General features: G+C 43.6%; 1 protein-coding gene across 1 annotated transcript; it reads left to right on the forward strand.

Moving 5' to 3' along the window:
• The first annotated feature begins 3,273 nt into the window (after positions 1-3,273).
• RNF34 (ring finger protein 34) lies at positions 3,274-23,050 on the forward strand. The gene is made up of 6 exons (XM_032876341.1): positions 3,274-3,398; positions 16,015-16,233; positions 17,752-18,159; positions 19,838-19,945; positions 20,207-20,408; positions 22,625-23,050. Exons 1-6 carry the CDS (start codon positions 3,393-3,395, stop codon positions 22,813-22,815), a joined length of 1,134 nt encoding a protein of 377 aa, XP_032732232.1. The 5' UTR covers positions 3,274-3,392; the 3' UTR covers positions 22,816-23,050.
• The last annotated feature ends 4 nt before the right edge of the window (positions 23,051-23,054 follow it).

Consider the following 23,054-nt stretch of genomic DNA (forward strand, 5'->3'; position numbering starts at 1 on the left):
CAAGATCGGGGAGAGAGACAGAGGGAGAGGGAGAAACTTAAGCAGACTTGGTGCTGAGCTGAGGAGTCTGATCCCATGACCCTGAGATCATGACCTGAGCTAAAATCAAGAACCAGGATCTCAGGGTCCTGGGATTGAGCCTGGCTTTGGGCTCTCTGCTCAGCAGGGAGCCTGCTTCCTCCCTCTCCGCATCCCCACTTGCTTGTGATCTCTGTCTGTCAAATAAATAAATAAATAAATAAATATCATTTAAAAAATAGTACAAGTTAATATATATTTTTTTAATATTTACAGAGTTTTGCAACTATCACCATGGACGATTTTATTAACTTTTTTATTTTTTTTTTATTTTATTTTTTTTTTTTTAAATATAAGCTCTGTGTTCAATTTGGGGCTTGAACTCACAACCTGGAGATCAAGAGTTGCATGATCCACTGACGGAGCCAGCCAGGCACCCCTACCACGGTTACTTTAAAATTTTTTTCCTCACCCCAAATAGAAATTGCCCATAGCAGTCACTTCCTTTCTCCCTAACCCCCTCAACTTCTGGCAACTACTATTCTGCTTCCTGTCTCTATGTATTTACCTATCATGGACATTTCATATAAGAGGAACCAACAATATGTGACCTTCTGTGACTGACTTCTTTCACTTAGCATCATTTTTTTTAAAAGATTTTATTTATTTATTTGACAGACAGAGGTCACAGGCAGAGAGAGAGGGGGAAGCAGGCTCCCCACTGAGCAGAGAGCCTCTGCGGGGCTTGATCCCAGGACCCTGAGACCATGACCTGAGCTGAAGGCAGAGGCCCCAACCCACAGAGCTGCCCAGGCACCCGTCACTTAGCATCATTTATTTCAAGGTACATCCCATGTTGCAGCATGTATCATATCAGTACCTCATTCCTATTTTGGCTAAATAATCTACTGTATAGATAAACCACATTAAAAAATATTTTATTTGTTTCTCAGAGAAAGAGAGCACAAGCAGAGGGAGTAGCAGGCAGAGGGAGAAGCAGGCTTCCTGCTGAGCAAAATCCTGAGGACTCTGGGACCATGACCTGAGCTTTACCCACTGAGCCACCCAGGCGTCCTGGTTTATCACTTTTGTTTGAAAGATTTTATTTATTTATTTATTTATTTGAGAAAGAGACAGAGCACAAGCGGGAGGAGGGTCAGAGGGAAAGGGAGAGGGACAAGCAGACTCCCTGCTGAGTGTGGCGCCCAATGTAGGACTCAATTCCAGGACCACAAGATCACGACTTGAGCCAAAGTCAGATGCTTCATCAACTGAGCCACCTAGGTGCCCCTAGATAAACCACATTTTTAATCCATTCATCAAATAATAGATATGTATAGCTTTTCACTTTTTGGCTGTTATGATTATGCTGCTATGAACATTCATGTATTACGAATTGTGTAAGACTGATGAATCACAGAACTGTACCCCAGAAACAAATAAGACATTGTATGTTAATTTAAAAAATTCACGTATAAGGGGTTTTTGCTGTTATTGGTCATTGTTGTTGTTGTTTTGTGGGCATGTTTTTATCTCTCCTGGGTTTATACATAGGACTGGAATTGATGGGTCATATAGTTAACTCTATGTTTAACATTTTCAGACACTGCCAGATTGTTTTCCAAAGAAGCTGTACCATTTTGCAGTCCCACCAGCAATATACTCAGGTTCCAATTTCTCCACATTCTCACAACACAATTAGCTCTTTGATTTTAGCCATTCCAGTGGGTGTGAAGTGGTATCTCTTTGTGGCTTTGATTTGCATCTCCCTGACGGCTAATGAAGTTGAGTATCTTTTCACATACTTTTTTTTTTTTAAAGATTTTATTTATTTATTTGACACAGAGAGAGATCACAAGGAGGCAGAGAGGCAGGCAGAGAGAGAGGGGGAAGCAGGCTCCCTGCTGAGCAGAGAGCTCGATGGAGGGGGGGGCGACCCTCCATCCTAGGACCCTGGGATCATGACCTGAGCAGAAGGCAGAGGCTTAACCCTCTGAGCTACCCAGGGGCCCCTTCACGTGCTTATTCTTTAACTTTGAGGCAGGCCTGCAGCTTCCTTTCTTAGTTGGGAGAATTACGGCTTTGTCCCACCTGCAAGTTTTTATTGAGTTTCTTAGTGCCTAGATCATTAGAAGAATAAATTAATACTCTTTCTCAATGGAGCTCAGCTACTGCTCCAACATGGTGAATGAAAGTCTTTCTTTGCATTTTTTTTCCCAAAGAAGAAAATTCAGGAGGATACTATAAGAAGTTAAACATTAAGTACGCTAAAATGTAACCTAAAAAATTAGTATTCTTGCAGCCGAAGGAAGCGAAGTCCCTTTGTTTTATTTAATCTGACATAGTGCATATAAGTAAACCTATTTAAAAGAAATAGAACAGTCTTAGGTCCTATGAGAGGTGAGTGAATGGACATCTTCATGTCTCTTTCTTTAAATACTGGTGGATTTAAGAGGGGAGACGTAGTGAAACAAAACCAACGGAGTGTCATCCAGTCGGGTTGAAGAAATCGATACTTTATTTTTACCACCTCAATTTTCTCTGTTCACATAAAGTCAATTCCAAGGGCTCATCCGAATCCCCTCATTGTGTCAGGATTAGGATTTGGTTATTTTGAACGTCGCTCTAAAAGAGCAGCTGGGATTGGAGAACCGTTGGTTTAAGTGTTTTCAATAAAAGCTTGTTATTAGAGCCGAGTCTTAGAGTGCACAGCTTGCCGCTGCTCACCCGACCCTCCAGAGAGGAGACCTAAGGTCATTACCGAGTGTGAGCGGCTTGAACGTCTCGGAGGAAATCCGAGGCCCGGTTCTGGCGGCTATTAAAAAAAAAAAAAAAAAAAAAAAAAAGAAAGAAAGAAAGAAAAGAAAAAAGCCTTCAAACCACCCGGCGTTTTCAAATTTACCACGCCCCTTCCTGCCTTCATTGCCCTGGAAACTTGACCACCTAACCTCAAAGCTAAATCTCTAGCATACGGGTCCCTCAGGGAACGCTGGCTCCTATTTCAGCGACCCAACCAAGAAACCAGTCCCTGCGGGCTCCTCCCGCCACGCCCAGGCCCGCCCATCTCCACTCCGGGTGGAATGGAGTCTTCCTCCGCCTACCCGGCCGGCCAAAGGCCCCGCCCCATTCCCTCCTCTTCATTGGCTCTGGTGACCAGCCCCCAGAGCGTTGGCTTCGGATTGGCCGCCGCGGCCGCCGCTCGGCGATCTTCCCGGGGGCGTGAGGCGGGCGTGACTACGCCCCTACGTCGGGACGCTCGGTCGCCGCGGGAGGTGCCGTAATCGCCGCCCAGAAGGCAGGAGGGTGGCTGTTCGAGGAGCTGCTATGGTGCTTAGTTCCCCGGTAGAGCCGACCGAGACGCGGCGGTCGCGGCCATGAAGGTGAGGGGCCGGTGGGGCCGGGCAGTTCCTCCTCGCCTCTCCTAACTGGCCGGCGAGCCTGAAGTGTCTTCCTTTAGCCTCAGCGGTTCTCCCCGCAGACACTCGGAGAGCTCCGCTGGGGGACGTCCCGGGCCGGCATCCGGGCCCTGACCAGCCCAGAGCCGAGATCCTGGTCTCCAGGACCTCTCCAGCTCCCACAGCGGCTCCCTTCAGCGAGCCTGAGGAGGGGGGGAGAGGCCGGGCGGCCCCCCCGCGCTCAAGCCTGGTGGGCCCGTCTTTGCTTTTGGCCCTTCCGCTTCCTCGGGGGCTTAAAGCAGACCCCCTGGTTCCCGCCTCAGCTCTCCATGCCTTTGCCCACAGCGTGCCCTCTCCCGCCCTGAGTCCTTGAACTAACCCAAATGTCGGGAACACTACGGGACTGTCGCAGGACGGAGACTGCAGGACGAAGGGAGGAAGAGTAGTGCGGGGAGTCGTGAGGCTGGGACTAGGCTAACAGGTTAGAAATGCCTCCGGGCGGGGAGCCCACCCTTCTGGATTTCTGCGTAGGCTTGTTATTGGGGCCGTGACCTAGAGCGCTAGCAAACTAGATGTGTCTCCATCGCCACTAGGTACGCAGCAAGTAATTTGACAGCTTGAGTTCTTCAAGGTGGGTGTGAGAGCGTGGGAGCATCAGTGAGTGAGAAGTTTAAGAAAAGAGGGAAGGGGGGAGATTCTGGCCTACTTTTGGGAGCTGATTTTCTCAACTTGATCTCAGAGTTCCAAAGAGCTCTGTGTACGACAATCAATTCAGGTATTGATTCGTCTGCTGAACTCAAACCAAGTGGGGTGAGTCGTAAAGTGATACTCTTTCAGACACAGACGATTTCTTTAATCCCTGTGAAGAGGCGTGTTTGTTGTGGGTAAGGGAACTAACAGAGTGAACTGCTAGCTTAAAACTACCCTCACAGAGCCTCAAAAATTTGCTGTGGAAGATTGACAGGGAGTGCCAAGTGGCTAGAGAAATTCAGCAGATATTTTCTTGAAGGTTTCCTTTGTGTTAGTGAGAGGGAGACTTGCCGAGTTGGAGTAATTGAAAATGCGATCTCACCTTTTAGGAGTTCGCCGATCAAGAGTAGAGACATTCTCAGGTAACCATGTTACAAAGCAGAATATGACGTGAGGTATCAAAAGCAAAATGCTAAAAAGCGAAAAAGGATATTTCTGGCCTCAGTAAACAAGATTTTTGGAAATAGGAAACTTTTTGAACTGTGTGTTAAAGTGCGAAGATAATAGATATTAAAATATCCAAAACTAGCTTTCTTTGCTGCAAACCATCATCTTGCTGTGTTAAGATTCAGAAACAAAACAGGGATCTTTATATATATCTTTATCTTTATATGTATACACACACATATGTGTATGCATGTATATGCATATGGCCTCAAAGAATGTCAGTATCTTGTTTAGTATTAACTTTGTGACCCATCAATGAACTAGGTGTAGAAAGAGAAAAGTAGTGACAGGTCCAGTGTTGAAATTAAAAAAAATTTTTTTTTGTTTTAAGGATTTTATTTATTTACTTGCCAGAGAGCAAGAGGACAAGCAGTGGGAGCCTCAGGCAGAGGCAGAAGCAGGCTCCCCACCGAGCAAGGAGCCCCATGTGGGATTCCATCCCAGGACCCTGGGATCATGATCTGAGCCACCCACACATCTCCAGTGTTGAAATTTTTAATCAAGTTCTTTAAAATCAATTTATGTGGAAGACTGTGCTTTCTGAGTTGACATTTTAGAAAAAAAGTTTGGTGGTAGTTGAAAATGTAGAAAAGATAACATACTTTAAGAAGCAAAAAATAGACACCAGTCTGTGCAAGAGGACTGTTACGAAGATAGCTGCTTTTCATTTATGTTTTTATGGAAAGTGGATTCCTGAAACACAGGATTTGGGCTATTGTTTATTTTTTAATTTTTTTTTAAGTTTTTAAAAAATTTATTTGACAGAGATCACAAGTAGGCAGAGAGGCAGGCAGAGACAGAGAGTGGGGAAGCAGGCTCCCTGCTGAGCAGACCCCTCTCCCCCCATGTGGTGCTGGATCCCAGGACCCTGGGATCACGACCTGAGCCGAAGGCAGAGGCTTTAACCCACTGAGCCACCCAGGCGCCCCTATTGTTTATTATTTAACTTTGTTTAAAATTGAAATTAATTGTGAACATGCTCATCTGTAGATTTCTGGGCAGGGTCAGTGATTCCTGATGCCATGGAATCCTAACATGTGAAGTTCACTGAAGCAAGAACTTCTTTCAGGGGAATTAAAATTACTTTTGAGAGTTAAACAATCAGAAAATTATATCTTGGGGTGCCTGGGTGGCTCAGTGAGTTAAGCCTTTGCCTTCAGCTCAGGTCATGATCTCAGGGTTCTGGGATCAAGCTCTTCATCGGCTCTCAGCTCAGCGGGGAGCCTGCTTCCCCCTCTCCCTCTGCCTGCCTCCCTGCCTACTTGTGATCTCTCTCAAATAAATAAAATCTTAAAAAAAAAAAGAAAATTACATCTTCACTCAACCCCAGGAGTAGCTGATTTTAGTATGTGTAGAATGGGTACTTACTTTCTTCCTTTAACTTGTTTGTTTACAAACTGATGTTTCGAAGTAAGTTTTGCCTCTCAAAACTCAAGTAACTGTTTAACCTTAGAATAGCATCTAATTAATTCCCTCTAAGGGGTTTTAAAAACCCAAATTGGTGTCCTATATTGATTTAATCCTCCTTCCTGTTTTTCCGTATTTATATTGAGCACACCCCTGATTGTACTAATCATGTTCATTCTTTCAAGTTCAAAATAAAAATTAAGGAGAAAGAAATCTGTTGGATATAATTTCCTTTGCGGTTTTTGTTTTGTTTTGTTTTGTTTTTCTCTGAAAGGTGGGGGAGTGGTGCTAAGGATCAGGTATACTATTTAAAAACAAAACAAAACCCCAATAAGAGGAAGGTAATATTTATGATTCCAGAACACCTTACTCTAAAAATCCGTCTATCAGTTTGGCCAAATTTCCTACCTAAAAATATGCATTTTTAAGATCAGCATCTGTTTTTGCAGCCTGCTTAATGTCCAGATTGTATGAGAGAAAGAATTTAGGATGTAGAATTTCCTCCTTTGTCTGATGGTCTGATGTCTATGGTCTGATTATTTGGTAATGTAAAAGGTAGACTTTCTTGCAAATTTTATTTCAGTCGAGGCAGCAGTTTCAATATGAGATGCTTTCACATTTTAAGGAGCATATTCTTCTCAAGTGGCTGTAGATAGGGACACCTGGGTGGCTTAGTCATTAAGCGTCTGCCTTCAGCTCAGGTCATGATCCCAGGGTCCTGGGATCAAGCCCCCACATGAGGCTCCCTGCTCAGCAGGAAGCCTGCTTCTCCTTCTCCTACTCCCCCTGCTTGTACTCCCTCTCTCACTGTCTCTGTCAAATCAACAAAATCTTAAAAAAAAAAAAAAAAAAAAGTGGGTCTAAATAGGTTAAACGTTTTTGATAATTATCTCAACTTCTCAACTGTTTCTTCTGTTTTGCTTTGTTTTTTTCTGCTATTCCTAAGTTCTGTAGGAAAGCTTAAACTAACTGAAATTTAAACTTTATTTTTTAAAATTATTTTTTTCTATCACTGGTGATATGGTTTGAAACATCTTTTCATGTTGCTTAACATAAGGACATTGAGTTTTAGCAAACAAAGTTGTTTGGAGTTGAAAATAACACATATGGTGAGTGAATTCTCCAAGGAAGCCTTCATTATTGGAAGAACTGAATTCCTGCCTGGTCCCAGTAGCTTCATACAACATCCAAGAAAATTAATACTCTTGAATTTGAAATTTGGAAGTTTTTCTTTAATGTAGCTGTATACGGTATTATATTTAATTTAGAGTTACGGCAAGCAACTCTTAGGAGATGGCATTATTATTATTGTTCTTTACCTATTTTAATCAAAGGAAATAATATGGGGCACCTAGCTGGCTTAGTTAGTAGAGCTTGTGACTCTTAGAGTCGTGAGTTCAAACCCCATATTGGGTGGAGAGCTTACTTTAAAATAAAAAAGGTATTATAATATGATCGTTAGTTTTCTGTTTTCAAATCCATGAACTTTCTCATTGATTGTCATTTAATCTTCATGGAAACCGGCATGGTTTTTTCTTTCTTTTTTTTTTTTTTTTTAAAGATTTTATTTATCCATTTTTGAGAGTATGGGCACAAAAGTGCACAAGCAGGGGGAGCACCAGACAGAGAGCAGGGAGCCCAACATGGGGCTCTGTCGGAGGACCCTGGGATCATGACCTGAGCTGAAGGCAGACACTTAACTGACCAAATGAGCTACCCAGGTTCCCCAGCATGGCTTCTTTCTAGTTTGCCTGGTTATTATATTTGGTGGAATCTTTTTTTTTTTTTTTAAGATTTTTATTTATTTGACAGACAGAGATCACAAGCAGGCAGAGAGGCAGGCAGAGAGAGAGGAAGGGAAGCAGGCTCCCTGCTCAGCAGAGAGCCCGATGCGGGGCTTGATCCCAGGACCCTGGGATCATGACCTGAGCCACCCAGGCGCCCCTGGTGGAATCATTAAAAGGGATCACATCCTGATGTGGTTTAGAATAAGATTCAAAATTTGTAGCAAACTTTTTAAAATTGAGCATTTTGGAATTATCCGCTCCCCAGTAGGGATTCTAAAAGCACATTAGGGGGCACCTGGGTGGCTCAGTGGGTTAAGCCTCTGCCTTCAGCTCAGGTCATGATCTCAGGGTCCTGGGATCAAGCCCCACATCGGGCTTTCTGCCCAGCAGGGAGCCTGCTCCCCCCTCTCTGCCTGCCTCTCTGCCTACTTGTGATCTCTCTCTCTGTGTCAAATAAATAAATAAATAAAATCTTTTTAAAAAGCACATTAGATTACACACAAACACACATACCTACACAAAGATGGTTGAACCTTGAGGCCGTTTGAAAACTGGCACTGTGCCAGAATGATGCTTGGTTATCTTTCTTACAAAGACAACACATTTTCTCTTGGTTTTGTTGACTGAAATGGTGATTCAGAATGGACTTATGTTGTGTGAATCTGACTGAGGAATCTGAGAGAGTGCTTGTAATATTGGTGGTGTATCATGGAAACAAATGTCACAGCAGTGGAAACTCAGTCCCACTCGCACACAAATTGTTTAGGCTTGTGAATACACTCCCCTTCCCTCCTTTATATTCCTGCAGAGGGGAGAGACTTTCTGATTCATCCTCTAGGAATAAACAATATAGGACAAACACTTTCAGCCTTTATGCTATCAGAGAAAGAAGAGAAACTTTTATGTTGGTGAGTTTTAGTACAGGAGCCAAACAGCACTTTCTGGGACCTACTCCGATCTGTCTTCCTATGGGGTGATAGCATTATGGGGTCAACTACATGGTAAGCTTCTGTTGGTCAGCTTTGCTGGTGACTGATCTGTTATCAAAACTGATGGGCTATAGAGCTAAAGGTATGCTTTCACATTTAAACTACTGTTTGCATTATTTCTTAATTAGTTTCAAACTGGGAGTACAAAAAAAGGTAGTTACTGCCCCCCTACGATCATGGTGCACTGGCTTTGGAAAAAAACACAAGAACTGGCATTGGATACCAGAAGAACATGAGGAGATCTAGGTGTCTGAGCCAGTCTGGACAGGAACCTTTAGAATTTGATTTTTTACCATGGGCCATGTACGTGTTTAATGTGATACCTTGTTCTGACTCATACAAGCCAGACAGGCCATGTCCCATAATTATTCAAGAGCAATTTTGGCCTAAGGTGGTATGTAGGAAATTAGATTATGCAAATCCATTTATTTTTCACTAGTCATTGGTGGGTAGAAAATAAACTGCAAACAGCTAAGTTCCTTGAGTTAGTTTTGTGCCACGCATAGGTAGATAGTTGCCTTATTCAGTTATTTTCCATTTTTTTTTTTTTTAAAGATTTTATTTATTTATTTGATAGAGAGATCACAAGCAGGCAGAGAGGCAGTCAGAGAGAGAGGAGGAAGCAGGCTCCCTGCTGAGCAGAGAGCCCGATGCGGGGCTCGATCCCAGGACTCCGAGATCATGACCTGAGCCGAAGGCAGCGGTTTAACCCACTGAGCCACCCAGGCGCCCCTATTTTCCATTTTTGAACTACATTTATCGTCAAGGAAGGAAACGTAGCCATCTTTACAGATTGTTCTTTCCAATCTCTTAGTTTCATGTGGTTTAGCCCATAAAGTCCTGCTGTCAGCCATGGTCCCAAGTAGGATTTAGAATTGTTAGTCACATAAGCCCAGATCATAGCTGTAGTTTTCAGAGATCCAGACGTTGGCCTCACTCATGGAAAGGGTAGCTTTTTTTAAATCACACAAGGGTCACCATACCTTGCACTTGGAATCAGGGCAGGGCAACAACTCAATTTACTACAAATTTAGAAGCCAAAGGGCTGTGCTTTCTGCACTGTCTAAGGAATTAGGTTTGCCCAGAAAATCTAGGAGGAAATGGAATGGTTTGGAAAATGTTTCAATCTTACCACCAGAAGGTGAACAGAGAGTGAGTAAAAGACAAAAGAAGGGAATGCAGGCTGCTTAAACTGGTGGAAGGTATTAAAGAATGGGGAAGACAGAGAGAAAGAACCCGAACCCGGGTCTCTAAAGCTTTTAAAGGGAAGATGCAAAAGGGGGAAAGCTTTTTGGCTATTACCTTACAAGATCTGGTAACTGGGCTCCAAGGAAATAGAGGCAGAGTCGGGAGCTCAGAGGATCAGCTGGCATGTTCCCTCTCCACACCCCCTTGAAGATCCCACATTCAGTAAACTTTTGGGTCAGTGCTCTCTGAAATAGTTTCCTAATTGCTTTTATAGATTCTGTCACTTGAAATTTGGGACTGTCATGGCAAGTAGTAACAAAATTTGGACAGTTGAGAAGGGAAAGATTGGTTTAGGATACTTCAAGCATTATTAAGTGAATATGAAGGTGCTGGTTGTGAGGTAGGGATACCTGTGCCCTGAGGGGACATGCAGAAAAAATTTAGGAAATTGGGACTTTACAGGGAAGTACTAGAAGATGAAACCTACTAAAGGGGTGGCAGGGAGATGGAGCCCAACCAGACCTGGGGAGAGCATCTTCTGAATGGATTCTTCAACTTGGAGATGAAGGACAAAAATAGTTTGAACGATGGTGGGTTTTGTCCCAGAAATCACTGTCTTCCTAGTATTAGAGATTTCACACAAAACATGTAGAGGAATAAGTTAGGAAATAAAAAGTTAAGGCCAGAAAGCAAAGAGTAAATAAAATGAGGGAATAAATGAAAAATGAAGGAAGGTACCAATTTCAGCAAAAGTTCCAGGCCAATATGTGGAAACGAACTAATTTAAGCAAAAGTTCCAGGCCAATATGTGGAAAGGAACTAATTTAAGAATCCATGAGATGGTTAGAAACTCAGCCAAGCCTTTCTGAAGGGATTAGGGGAGACTATAGAGGGAGAAGCAGCACTGGAGACATGACCCACTCTTATGGGGAAAAATTGTCAGCAGGTTGTGAGGAGCGTTTGGCTGACGTCTTGCTCCTGGAACTCTAGAGGAACAGGCCTTAGAAGTAACCACAGCCCCTTCTCATCAGCATTCTGCTGAGTGGTCTTCAGCTAAAACCATGTAGGCAGGAAGAGGGCACCTAAACCGAGCAGTTGTTCACCCTTTAACCTTCACTGTAATACAACTCACTTGCAGAACCTAAAAAAAAAAAATTCTGGGTACACCCAGCTGGCTCACTGTGTGGAGTATGTGGACTCTTGGTCTCAGGGTTGTGAGTTTGAGCCCCATGTTGAGGGTGGAGATTACTTTAAAAAAAAAAAAAAAAATCTGATGCTTCAGGTTATACCCCAGACCAGTTAAGTCAGAATATCTGAGGTGGGACCCAGGCATCAGGATTTCTTAAGGCTCCCTTGTTGAGGCCAACCATGACTTTCCGGGCCACTTCACAGGCCTGTGTAATTTCCTATCAAGAGACCTTGACAGAAGCTGCTGTGGTACAGGACTGAAAATACCTGCTCCCAAGAAGTCGGGGAGGTTCAAATCACCAAAGAAATCACTTTCATTTCAGCACTGGGATGCCAGAAAACAAGGGACTTAGCAGGGAATGGAATGGATTTTTTAAAATATGCTGGATGTGAAAGAAAGGTACTTCAAATAAAACTAGTGACTGGAGCTTCCACAATTTCAAATTTTGAACTTAGAAGAAGACTGGGGTGTTGCAAATGCTATCATTAGAGGGTAACAGTACACATACGTAGGTTTACCCTTGAGTGTGATGTTAAGAGTATTTTCTTATTGGGAGATTTTGTCTAAGTTCACAGATCTAATGAAGCTGAGACCTAGGTCTTTTCACAGGTTTCCTTTTTCCCTTTGCTATGGTCTTTGGCTGAGTTATGCCAAATATTAGGTTGTAGTAACATGTTTTTGCCTGGGGCAACACTTTAGGGGTTGGCTTGAGCTTTGTTTTTTATTTTGTTATGAGATGCCTGAAAGAAGATAGGAGTGTTCTTTTCACTGTTTTTCCTTTCATTGTTTTCACTTCTTTCCCTTCTGAAGAGGAAATTCTCTCCCCTTTATAGAAACAAGGAATGGGATGAAATTGTGACTCTCTGGTATTGATATTCTACCTGTTTTCCCAAAATAAATCCTCCTTTTCGCTTTACTAGAGCTGTGAATATTTTCAGCTTAGAATTTTTTTTTTTTAAAGATTTTATTTATTTGACAGAGAGAGAGAGATCACAAGTAGGCAGAGAGGCAGGCAGAGAGAGAGGGAGAAGCAGGTTCCCCGCCGAGCAGAGAGCCTGATTTGGGGCTCAAGCCAGGACCCTGAGATCATGACCTGAGCCAGAGGCAGAGGCTTAACCCACTGAGCCACCCAGATGCCCCCAGCTTAGAATTTTAATTATTATACTCATTAATAGAGTTTGAAAATGTGTATTCTTCCTTAACTCTCATTATAAAACTGCTTTCTGGTAGAACGAGCTGTGACAGTGCTGCTTGTAAGTGGGAGTATCATTTGAGATTTCATGCCTGCTGGGCCAGAATCCTTTTTACCTGTAATACTTTCTCCACTAGTCACAATTGGATCTTTCTAGGTGGCATGCAAAATTTGATGTTACATTACCTGTAAAAAGGTAATGCAAAGAAACCTGTTAGTTCTTATCAGTCATGGTGATCGAGCTAGATGCTGTAGAAGAAGGGAGTTGTGTTCACAAGGAACTTGTAGGTGAGTCCGGGAGGCAGCATCACTGGGAATCAGAAAGGGGATAAAAGCCAACATAGCTGTTTAATTAAGTGTGTACTACCTAGATCAGCAGGAAGCCGAAGCTCACCGAAAACTGCTACTTTAAACTAGAATGAAGAAGAGTTTATTCCAGTGGTACTTTCTGCAGTTGAGGTGTTTTGCTCCCAAAAATGATATGTATAAGTTGAATTCTCCCCCCCCGCAATGGCAAATTTGAAAACCATTTTTTTTTTTAATATTCCAGTATAATTAACAGTGTTACATTAGTTTCAGGTATACTGCAAATTGAATTTTTATTTTATTCTTTAAAGATTTTATTTATTTGAGTGAGAGAGTGTGAGCACAAGTCAGGGGAGGGGCAGAAGGAGAGGGGGAAGCTGGCTCCCACCTGAGCAGGGAGTCTGATTTGGAGAGGGCTCGATTCCAGGACCCCGAGATCATGAGCTGAGCCAAGGCAGATGCTTAACCAACTGAGCCACCTAGGTGCCCCACAAATTGAATTTTTAAAAACTTTTTCAGTTTTAAGAGCTCCTTTTTTTTTTTTTTTTTTTTTTTAAGTAATCTCTGTGTCTAATGTGGGGCTTGAACTTATGACCCTGAGATCCAGAGTCACATATTTCTACTGACTGAGTCAGTCAGGCCCTCCAGCAGCTCATCGTTTAAAGTTCTGAGGATGAATCTTTTGCTAAAAGAACACTTAAAAAATATATATATATATTTTATTTATTTATTTGACAGGAGAGAAGGGGAGGGAGGGAGCACAAGGCAGGCAGAGAGGGAGAGGGAGAGGGAGAAGCAAGCTTCCCGCTGAGCAGGGAGCCTGATGCGGGGATCCATCCCAGGACCCTGGGACCATGACCAGAGCCGAAGGCAGATGCCCAACGACTGAGCCACCCAGGCGCCCCTAAAAGAACACTTTTTAAAAAAATTAATTTTAAAAGTTTTTATTGAAGTGTAGTCGGCATACAGCGTCACCCTAGCTTCAGGTGTGTAATGTAATGACTCGACACATCTGTACGTTGTGTGCTCGCCGCAAAGAAGAACACCCACTTTAAACGAACTTAATCTGGATTTTCATGCTTTTATGTTTAAACATCATGTCTCTAGAGTCTGAGGTATGTATTTATTTAGAGGTGTGAACTATTAATGATAATTTAACCTGACGTTTAAAGGCATCACTGTTTCTCTAGAATTATAGGGTGTGAAGTTATGTAATACTCAAGTCAGTGACCCTGAGACTTGAGACAGTTTGAACCCTGTATTGTGGTTTCTTATTGCTTTACCTTCTCCTTCCCCTATATTTAGTATAGCATTATGTGTGGGAAGTAGCAAGAATAGCATGAGTCTTCTATAGCATTCTGAATAGCCCTTAAAGGTTGTTTTTTAAAAAAATTTCTAAAGAGCTTGTTGGACAAAGAGTAAATGTTTGATAGAGTTAGATAATAAAGTCTGGAACTATGTTGCCATTTTAACTAAATCACATCTCACCTACCTGGACTTCCATTACCTATCACATAATCTAGAGTCTAGAATGTGCTTAAGAATCAGGACAAGGGGTAAAAGCTCACTGGTTCCAAACACTATAGCTCTTATACCTTTGCATGGGAAAGTGCCTTGAGTGCTCACTGAAAATATATTTTCATATGTACTTCTGACCAGCTTGGTTATCCGGTTGCTGAGTCTGCAGTAAAAAAGGAAACTGGTTGCTGAAGGTGAGTATAATGTGAGCAGTGGTGAGAGACAGGAGGGAAGAGACAGGAGGAAAAAAAAGGCAGTACATTAATTTCCAGTCATTTAGTGGAGTGACAAATAGCCCTTACGCCCTGGAAGGTCATTACCGTTATCCAGTCATCAGAAATTGTGTTTAGTATTTTCATTTTGAAAAGATAGGATCACTGCTTTTTAAAAATAGTTTTTTAACATCAAAGTGATGTATTTATAAAGAGTTTGGACGGTAGAGAAAAACTCAAGAAAATAGATTTATACAAGTTATATTAAACCCTAGAGCTTCAGTGGGCATTTTGATGTTTTCCCAGTCACTTTTTCAAAATAAAATTTATATGTGCCATAGTTTATTATGCATGGCGACAAATGAGAGAACAGACGTTTAATGAAATTAAGTAATTTGAATTTATATTCTGTTTGCTAAATGATAGCTGGGAAAATCTCCCTTAACCTGTAGGACGGTGCTATCTAGTACAGTGATCACCAGGTGAAGATTGCCAGAATACAGGGTGCTCAGTCAAGTTTGAATTTCAGATAAACAGCAAACAGCTGTGCTGGTGTGAGCATATCCCACATGTTGCACAGCCTGTACTTCTGTCCAGTCATTTTTCTCTGTGTGCATGTATCTCTGTTTCAGTGTTACGTGGATTTTTTTTTTTTTTTACAAAATTGGGTTCATATTGTATCTTTTCCTTTTGCTTAATGATGTCACAAGTTTCCCCATTTCCAAGTACTCTATGAAAATACCAGAAATTACCTTTTCAAAGAGCTTAAAATTTTAATGCTTCAAAGAATAATCTGTCAAAACCACAGTGAGATATCCTCTCACACCTATTAGAATGGCTGTTATAAAAAAGACAGGAAATAATATGTGTTGGTGAGGATGTGGAGGAAAGGGAACCCTTGTACACTGTTGGCGGGAATGTAAATTGGTGTAGCCACTGTGGAAAACAGTATGGAGGGTCCTTGAAAAATTGAAAATGGAACTACCATAATCCAGCCATTCCATTTTGGGTATTTATTTGAAGAATATGAAAACACTGACTCAAAAATCTATACATTCCCTATGTCCACTGCAGCATTATTCACAATAATCAAGATAGGAAAACCCAAGTGTCATTGGTGGATGAATGGATAAAGAAGGGGGGGTAGGTGCATGTAACGGAATACTACCCAGCCATCAAAAAGGAGGAAATCTTGCCATTTCTAACAACACAGGTGGACCTTGAGGGAATTATGCCAAGTGAAACAAGTCAGGCAAAGAGGGAAGAATACTGTATGATCTTACTAATATGTGGAATTAAAAAAAAAACCAAAAACGAACAAAGTCATAAAGCAGATTGCTGGTTACTAGAAGGGAAAGGGATAAGAGGAGGGGTAAAATGTCTGAAGGGGCTCAACCGTATGGTGATGGATGGGAATTAGACTTGTGATCACCTTGTAGTGTATACAAATGTCGAATTATAATGGACACCTAAAATTCATTAACCAGTTTCATTCCTTAGAAGGATAATCTCAGTTATTTAGGGCAAATGTACTTCTCCAGATTGGCATTCCCTGAAGTTCCCAGAGAGCCCAGGTTCCACTCAGCTTTAAACTGTGGTCCTGTGTTCCTTTCCAGGCGGGTGCCACATCTATGTGGGCTTCGTGCTGTGGACTGCTGAATGAAGTCATGGGAACAGGAGCTGTCAGGGGCCAGCAGTCAGGATTTGCAGGAGGCACCGGTCCATTCAGATTTGCACCAAACTCTGATTTTTCCGCTTACCCACCAGCACCTACGGAAGGGCCCAATATAGTTTGCAAAGCCTGTGGACTTTCATTTTCAGTCTTTAGAAAGAAGGTAAGTTGGATGAAATGTTATATACAAAAGACACATTACTTAATTATATGTTGAATGCTAACGAATCATTTCTTTTCATTAAAATTACCAAAAATCATTAACCATTTCCCATTCAGAAAAGTACTTAACTGGGGGTGCCTGGGTGCACAGTCGGTTAGGTGTCTGCTTTTGGCTTGGGTCGTGATCTCCAGGGTCCTGGGATCGAGCCCCACATTGGGCTTCCTGCTCAGCGACGAGTCTGCATCTCTGCCTCCCTCTGCCCTTCCCCCCCCACACACTCATGTTCTTTTTCTCTCTCAAATACATAAATAGTATCCTTAAAAAAAAGTACTCAGTTGAAGGGACTGTATTACTGTTCAAATGTTCTGTGTTTCACATGTTGCTCAGGCATCTTGTCTTCTGAGCTCTGTATACTTTGATTCTTCCTGATTATGCTTATGTTTTGGAACAAGAGATTTAATTAGTCTGCAGTTTTGTTCAGAGATGATTTATTATAACTGACCTCAGGTTTCAAAAAATGTATCCCTACCAACATTTTTTTTTTTTTTTTTTTTTTTTTTTAAGAGAGAGCATGAGAGGGGAAAGGGTCAGAGGGAGAAGCAGGCTCCCCACTGAGCAGGGGGACTTGATACCCAGACTCCGGGATCATGACCTGAGCTGAAGGCAGTCGCTTAACCAACTGAGTCACCCAGGTGCCCCCTACCCACATTTGTAACCGGAAGTGAAGAAATTAGTGAAAGGCAACCACTGTGTAGAGATTCAGCTTAAAACACTTGGGCTAAAACAGTTATTTTCTCTAAGACAAAAAGTCATTTTTTTCTGAGATCCAGTCTCAGAAAATTACGAGGCTGTCTCACAGTCATTGATGTCAGTTCAGTCCTCCTAAGTACGGCAGGAACAAGGTGTTCGCTTGTGGGAACAATGCGGCGAGCAGAAAGGACCACAGCTGAGTGTCGTCTTCGAGCTTTACTAGTGCAGTGACTCTGAGCGTGATGAAGGCTCAGTCGGATACAGATGACTGTACTAGTGAGATCCTCTGCTTTGAATGACCTTGAGAGATAATTTGCCCTTCTCTTTCCCTCTGGTCTCCCTGTCCACCCCGCCAACCCCAGCTTCAGCTTCTCTTTCAATGGGGAAATTGTTGACCTAGGAAAAGAGTAGGAAGAGTTTGTGGTTGTGCTTTCTGCTCCACGTGGTTCAAGTCTTCTCTGTTCTGCTAATTACATGTTTGCGCCAAGGGGTGGAAAGGTTTTAATTCACTAACACAAGAGTGTATGTTTTTCTTAAAGGGCTGTATTTGAACTTCTGTGCATCCAAACTGCTTCAGCAGAGCGTGTTTTGATTTTTGTGGCTTTTGGAACACGAAGGTGGCTGTGAGAGTAGCCAGGGGCCCTGGGAGACTTCATAAGTTAGAAACTAAAATTGAATTTCAGTAGAAGGCAAAAAGAACACTAGTGCTTTCACAGTGGCCTGTGTCTGGCTATCATTAGCTGCTGCTTTTCTTTCTGTTTTCTTTAGCATGTGTGTTGTGACTGCAAGAAGGATTTTTGCTCAGTTTGTTCGGTCTTACAAGAAAATCTCCGTAGATGTTCCACGTGTCACTTACTACAAGAGACGGCCTTTCAGCGCCCTCAGTTAATGCGACTAAAAGTCAAGGATCTCCGGCAGTATCTCATTCTTCGAAACATCCCAATCGATACCTGTCGAGAGAAAGAAGACTTGGTAGATTTGGTACTCTGCCACCACGGCCTGGGCTCTGAGGATGACCTGGACACGAGCAGCCTGAATTCCTCACGGTCCCAGACTTCTAGCTTTTTTACACATTCATTTTTTTCAAACTATACAGCCCCTTCTGCTACCATGTCTTCATTTCAGGGAGACCTTATGGGTGGAGACCGGACCTTAGGATCTGGGGCGCTGGCACAGGTACGAGGGTATAATTATGCCAAGGGCCTGGCACTGCTAGTTGGCCATATAGGGTGGGACCTTTAGGGCTTCAGAAACCCCCTGGGAGCAGAGGTACCACACGCTGCTGAACGCTGTGCGTGCAGGCTCTCCCGCTGTGAGTCTCTGAGCCGAGGTGCTGGGTAGCTCCAAAGTCAACTGTCTGAAGCTCATCGGTCTCTTGACTCTAGTTACTTCAGTTTCTTCCTAAGTTAAATAGTAACTGCTGAAGGAATGACTGTGGAAAGTAGTGTATAAATGTTTGCAAGATTATTTGTCTGTGACAGTGGACACAATAGTGTAAGTAAACCTAATGCCCAGTTGGCTTGCTACAGTAAAATTGTTCCAACTTAGATAATGGGAAAAAGCCATCTGAATTAATCAGAGTGTGATTATCTACTAATTTCAAAGAAATGCCAGGGCAGAATATTGTCCCCGTGCGTCAGGGCATCCTGATTGAATAACACACAAGGGCTTGTAATTAATAATTCAGTTTGTATGTATGAATGATTCTGAAATGCCGAATGGATTGTTTTGAACAATTCTCTCCACATTTAATTCTCTTCCCTGAAGAAAGATGTTAAAAGCAGAGGGGAAGTCTCGCCTTCCAAATAGTCATAAATTAGAGAAGTTCAACCTGGGAGTTATATTATTTTCCCAAGTGAGATCTGGCATCACAGCCTTGCAAACACAAGACACATCTGACCTTTGTGCCACTTTTGGGTAGATGACCATTCTTGGAAGGTCAGGGTCTTTGGGTGCTGCAACGTGGTGCTTCAGACCCAGTGCGGTGGAATATTGGAAATTGGGAACTGACCTAAACTATTGTAGAGCTCCAGTCAAAGTCTAAAGAGAAGGATATGGAAGAAGGTACATAACCCAAGTTGACGGTCTTTCTGTCCTTCATGAAAAAGAGCACCTCTGATCGTTGAGGAATTGCTAAGAACTAGAACTAGCATCAGCCATCAGCGAAGAGGTTTAGAAAGCATTCTTTGGAATCAGAATGTCTAGGTGCATTGTAGTAGGATTGGCGTCTTTCAGATCGAGTGGGCTGAACTTAGAGCTTTAGCTTCTGTCAGTATCTTCGAGGCTCCAGGTAGAGCAGCCTCGCACAGGGCCCTCGATGACGAAGCAGGGCAGCCGCATACACTGACGGCTTTGGCATTTCACGATGTGGCCTTTCTCAGGGAGTTAATACTCTGGTCAGGAATACACACATAGGAATTTTAAATATTTTATTTATTTATTTGACAGAGATCACAAGTAGGCAGAGAGGCAGGCAGGGAGAGAGGAGGAAGCAGGCTTCCTGCTGAGCAGAGAGCCCTGTGTGGGGCTTGATCCCAGGATTCTGGGATCATGACCTGAGCCGAAGGCAGAGGCTTTAACCTACTGAGCCACCCAGGCACTCCTACACACATAGGAATTTGGCTTCTGAGATATCTTCACGGCAGGTAAGTTGTTGATGAAACCATGTGGCGCCCAGCTCTTTGGGAGGAGCAGCAGTGTTCCAGGTCCAAGGTCATCATGGAGTACGCCAGGTGCTGGGGTCATTCTTGGGGAGGATCTTGGGAAGGATTTTTCTCAGTGTTGAACATTGACAAACAGGATGGATCCTGTTAGGAAAATAGGATTCCTGACCTAATCCAGTCGATATGTGTAGGTACAAAGTGAAATCGCTTCAGCAAACACTGAAGAGGAGGAGGATGAAGATGATGAGGATGAAGATGACGAGGAGGAGGATGAGGACGAAGAAAACTTGGAGGAGCAGGTGAGTGCTCCTGTAAAGTTCGCTTTCTTGACACGCCAGCCGGGCAGGCAGGGCAAGTGCCTATGTGGACTTTTGCTAGATTAGCCTGGGCTGTTTCTTCTGGTTTGAATGTAGCCTAATAGAGGCGGCACTTGAAGAACTGATGAGTCTGGGAGGAGTGTCCAGTGGCGACGGGAGGGTGAGGGGAGCATGCGGTTGCCCTCGCTGCTCGAGGTCTGTGTTTGCGGGAGCCGAGGTGATGGAAGCCCTCTGTGATCGCAGACGCCTGGGCTCTCTAAGAAGCGAGTAAGAGCTTCGCTGTCTGACTTGTCAAGCCTTGAAGATGTGGAAGGAATGAGCGTGCGCCAGCTGAAGGAAATCCTGGCTCGGAATTTTGTCAACTACTCTGGCTGTTGTGAAAAATGGGAGCTGGTGGAGAAAGTCAACCGGTTATACAAAGAGAATGAAGAAAACCAAAAGTCATGTAGGTTTCCTTTTTCTTTCTTCCCCCTATACTTTCCTTCTTTAGAGTTTTACAAATTGAGCTGTTTCGGTCACAGCGAAGTCACATTTTTTGAGAAAATTACATATCCTTTTATCGAACAAATTAGACGTCTGAATCGGTCGCTGTTAGGTAGTATGTTTATTATGTGATGTTGGCTCTGAGACTGCCATTGCCACGTGAGTTAAGTCATCATCTGTTCAGTCTGGTTTTCTTGCCATAATTTGTTAGAACCCTAATGAAATCCCTTGTCTCTGTAAAAATGCGTGCTTTCCCGCTAACTCTTCTGGCAGGCCAATACTTCGGTTCTCTCAATTGTAGCTTTTAAATCCTCACTGGAAAAAAAAATTCCCTAGAGGCAAAGAAGTGAAGTAGTTCTTAGCGCCAAGTATTAGGTTTCTGTGTGAGTTGGGGAAGCTGAGGTTAAGAATTCCTGATCTATGTATTGATGAGGCATAGAGTGGAAGTCCTTAGGGCCAAGCCATAGAGCGTTTATAGGCAAGAAAAAAAGATTTCAGTGGTGTTCAGACTGACAAATAAGTTCCTATCTATTTTGTTTGTTTTGAGAGAGAAGGAGCAGGGGGAGGGGTAAGGGAGAGGGAAAAGCAGACTCCCTGCTGAGCAGGAAGCCCCATGCTGGTAGATTCCAGGCCCCAGGATCATGGCCTGCTTCAAAGGCAGACACTCAACCTACTGAGCCACCCAGGCGCCCTATTATGTTCCTATCTAAACAGTCCTCCCATCATTAACTTTTATCATCTTGAGGTTTTTTTTTTTCCCCTTCAAATCTGGTTATAATACAGCAATTACTGATAAACACTTAGGTCCAGAGTATGCAGGAAGTATTTTGGCATACCCATTTCTAAGATGATACCACAAGGGTAGACACGGGAATCTTAATCATCAGAGCCTTCCCAGGCTGTGGCTGGGAAACGGTGTTCTGGCGGTGAGGGGAGAGGTCCGTTCGCTTAGTAAGCGTAGAGTGTGTACAACTGTGTGGGGCGCGCACTGGTGGTTCATGGCTGTTCCCACCCTCCGGGGGTTTATGGTAGAGGAGGCCAAGACACGCACGTTTGCCAAAGTGCCTTTTTCAGTTAGTTCACTGCTTACTCTGTCCCGGGTCCAATCTCCAGGCCTGTGGAAAACTCCCTTTTGTTTTGACCACAGCTGGAATCTTCCCTAGTTTGACTGGCTTCGGGCACTTCTGGCGTGATTCACCCCAGTAGCCTTTCCTAATAGCCTTGACAGACCCTGGCTCCTCTGCTTTCTGCTCAGAGCTTTTAAGAGTTGGAAGGAAACTTCCATGCAGGAGAGGAGACCACAGCCTAGACTCTGGTTTACTCAGGAGCCCTCCAGTGTCTTCTCTACTGGCCCATCTGTTGTCTTACCCTTTGAATCCTTTCTCCCCAGTCCCCGGTTTTTAAGAACGTCTGGACGTGGCATTGTTATTTCTCTTAAATTCAGAGACCGTTGGCCCTTCGGGGTTGAATTTCTGTTCTTTCTGACTGAAATCATGACATTCCCATCAATCCCCTCTACCACCTGTAAGAAGGGATGCCTCGATGTCTGTAGCTCCAGGACCAAATCTCAGGCTGACGTAAACTCTTGAAACTCTGAAGGAGTTTCTTATTCAGAGCTTGGATCTTCTCAGAACCTAAATCTGGGTCACAGAGCCAGGATGGCCTGTGTGCTTACAGTTAGGCAGACTTCAGCTGGCTTCTGAGATCCTCCTGAACTTTCCCCCAAGTACAGGCTACTTGATATACGACTCTTCAGAACTTTCCTGTTGGTGTGGAGATGAAGCTCTAGGGACTGACTTTTCCCAGGGCCATGCAGTTGGGTTGGAAATCCCATTCATGTGCTCTGACGCCCAGGTATAGGACAACCTTGGGTTTCTTCATTTGTACTTATAGAGGTAATCTCTCCTTATCATGTAAACTTTGAATTACAGCTATCAAATAGAAGTAAGTAGCTAACATTTGTTGGGCCTTTCCTACCTGGCCATAAGCTAAGCATTTCTCATTTCTTCTTCACAAAACTTCACGAAGTGTGGGCATCCTTATCACTGCCATTTCTAGTGGAGGGACCGGAAGTGCAGAGAAGCTGGGTTATGTCTCCTACAGCCCCGGGCTCGTGCGGGGCTTAGCGCCCGTCAGGCAGTGCGGTGCCCGCAGCCCCAGCTCTCTGTTGCCTTTCAGATGGTGAGCGGCTGCAGCTGCAGGATGAGGAAGATGACCGCCTCTGCCGCATCTGCATGGACGCCGTCATCGACTGCGTCCTGCTCGAGTGCGGGCATATGGTCACCTGCACCAAGTGCGGCAAGCGCATGAGCGAGTGTCCCATCTGCCGGCAGTACGTGGTGCGCGCCGTGCACGTGTTCAAGTCCTGAAGCCCAGGCGCCTCCCAACGGCACACTCGCCCCCAAGCTCCATCCCAGACATTTCAATGTATGGAAGCGACTGGAAACTTAACTGTTCAAAGGCTGAAAACTATTTTTAAAAATTATTTTCACTACTAACTGGGGACAGAAAGCTCCCTCCTAAGTGGTGGTGACGTTGGTCTGTGCCATACGCCTGCCAGCCCGTGGCTGTGCCAGATTCGCAGGTCCCGGGGGCTCCATCCCGTGTC

Source organism: Lontra canadensis, unplaced genomic scaffold, assembly GCF_010015895.1.
Source record: "Lontra canadensis isolate GAN:19392208 unplaced genomic scaffold, GSC_riverotter_1.0 scaffold58, whole genome shotgun sequence".
Classification (NCBI taxonomy): domain Eukaryota; kingdom Metazoa; phylum Chordata; class Mammalia; order Carnivora; family Mustelidae; genus Lontra; species Lontra canadensis.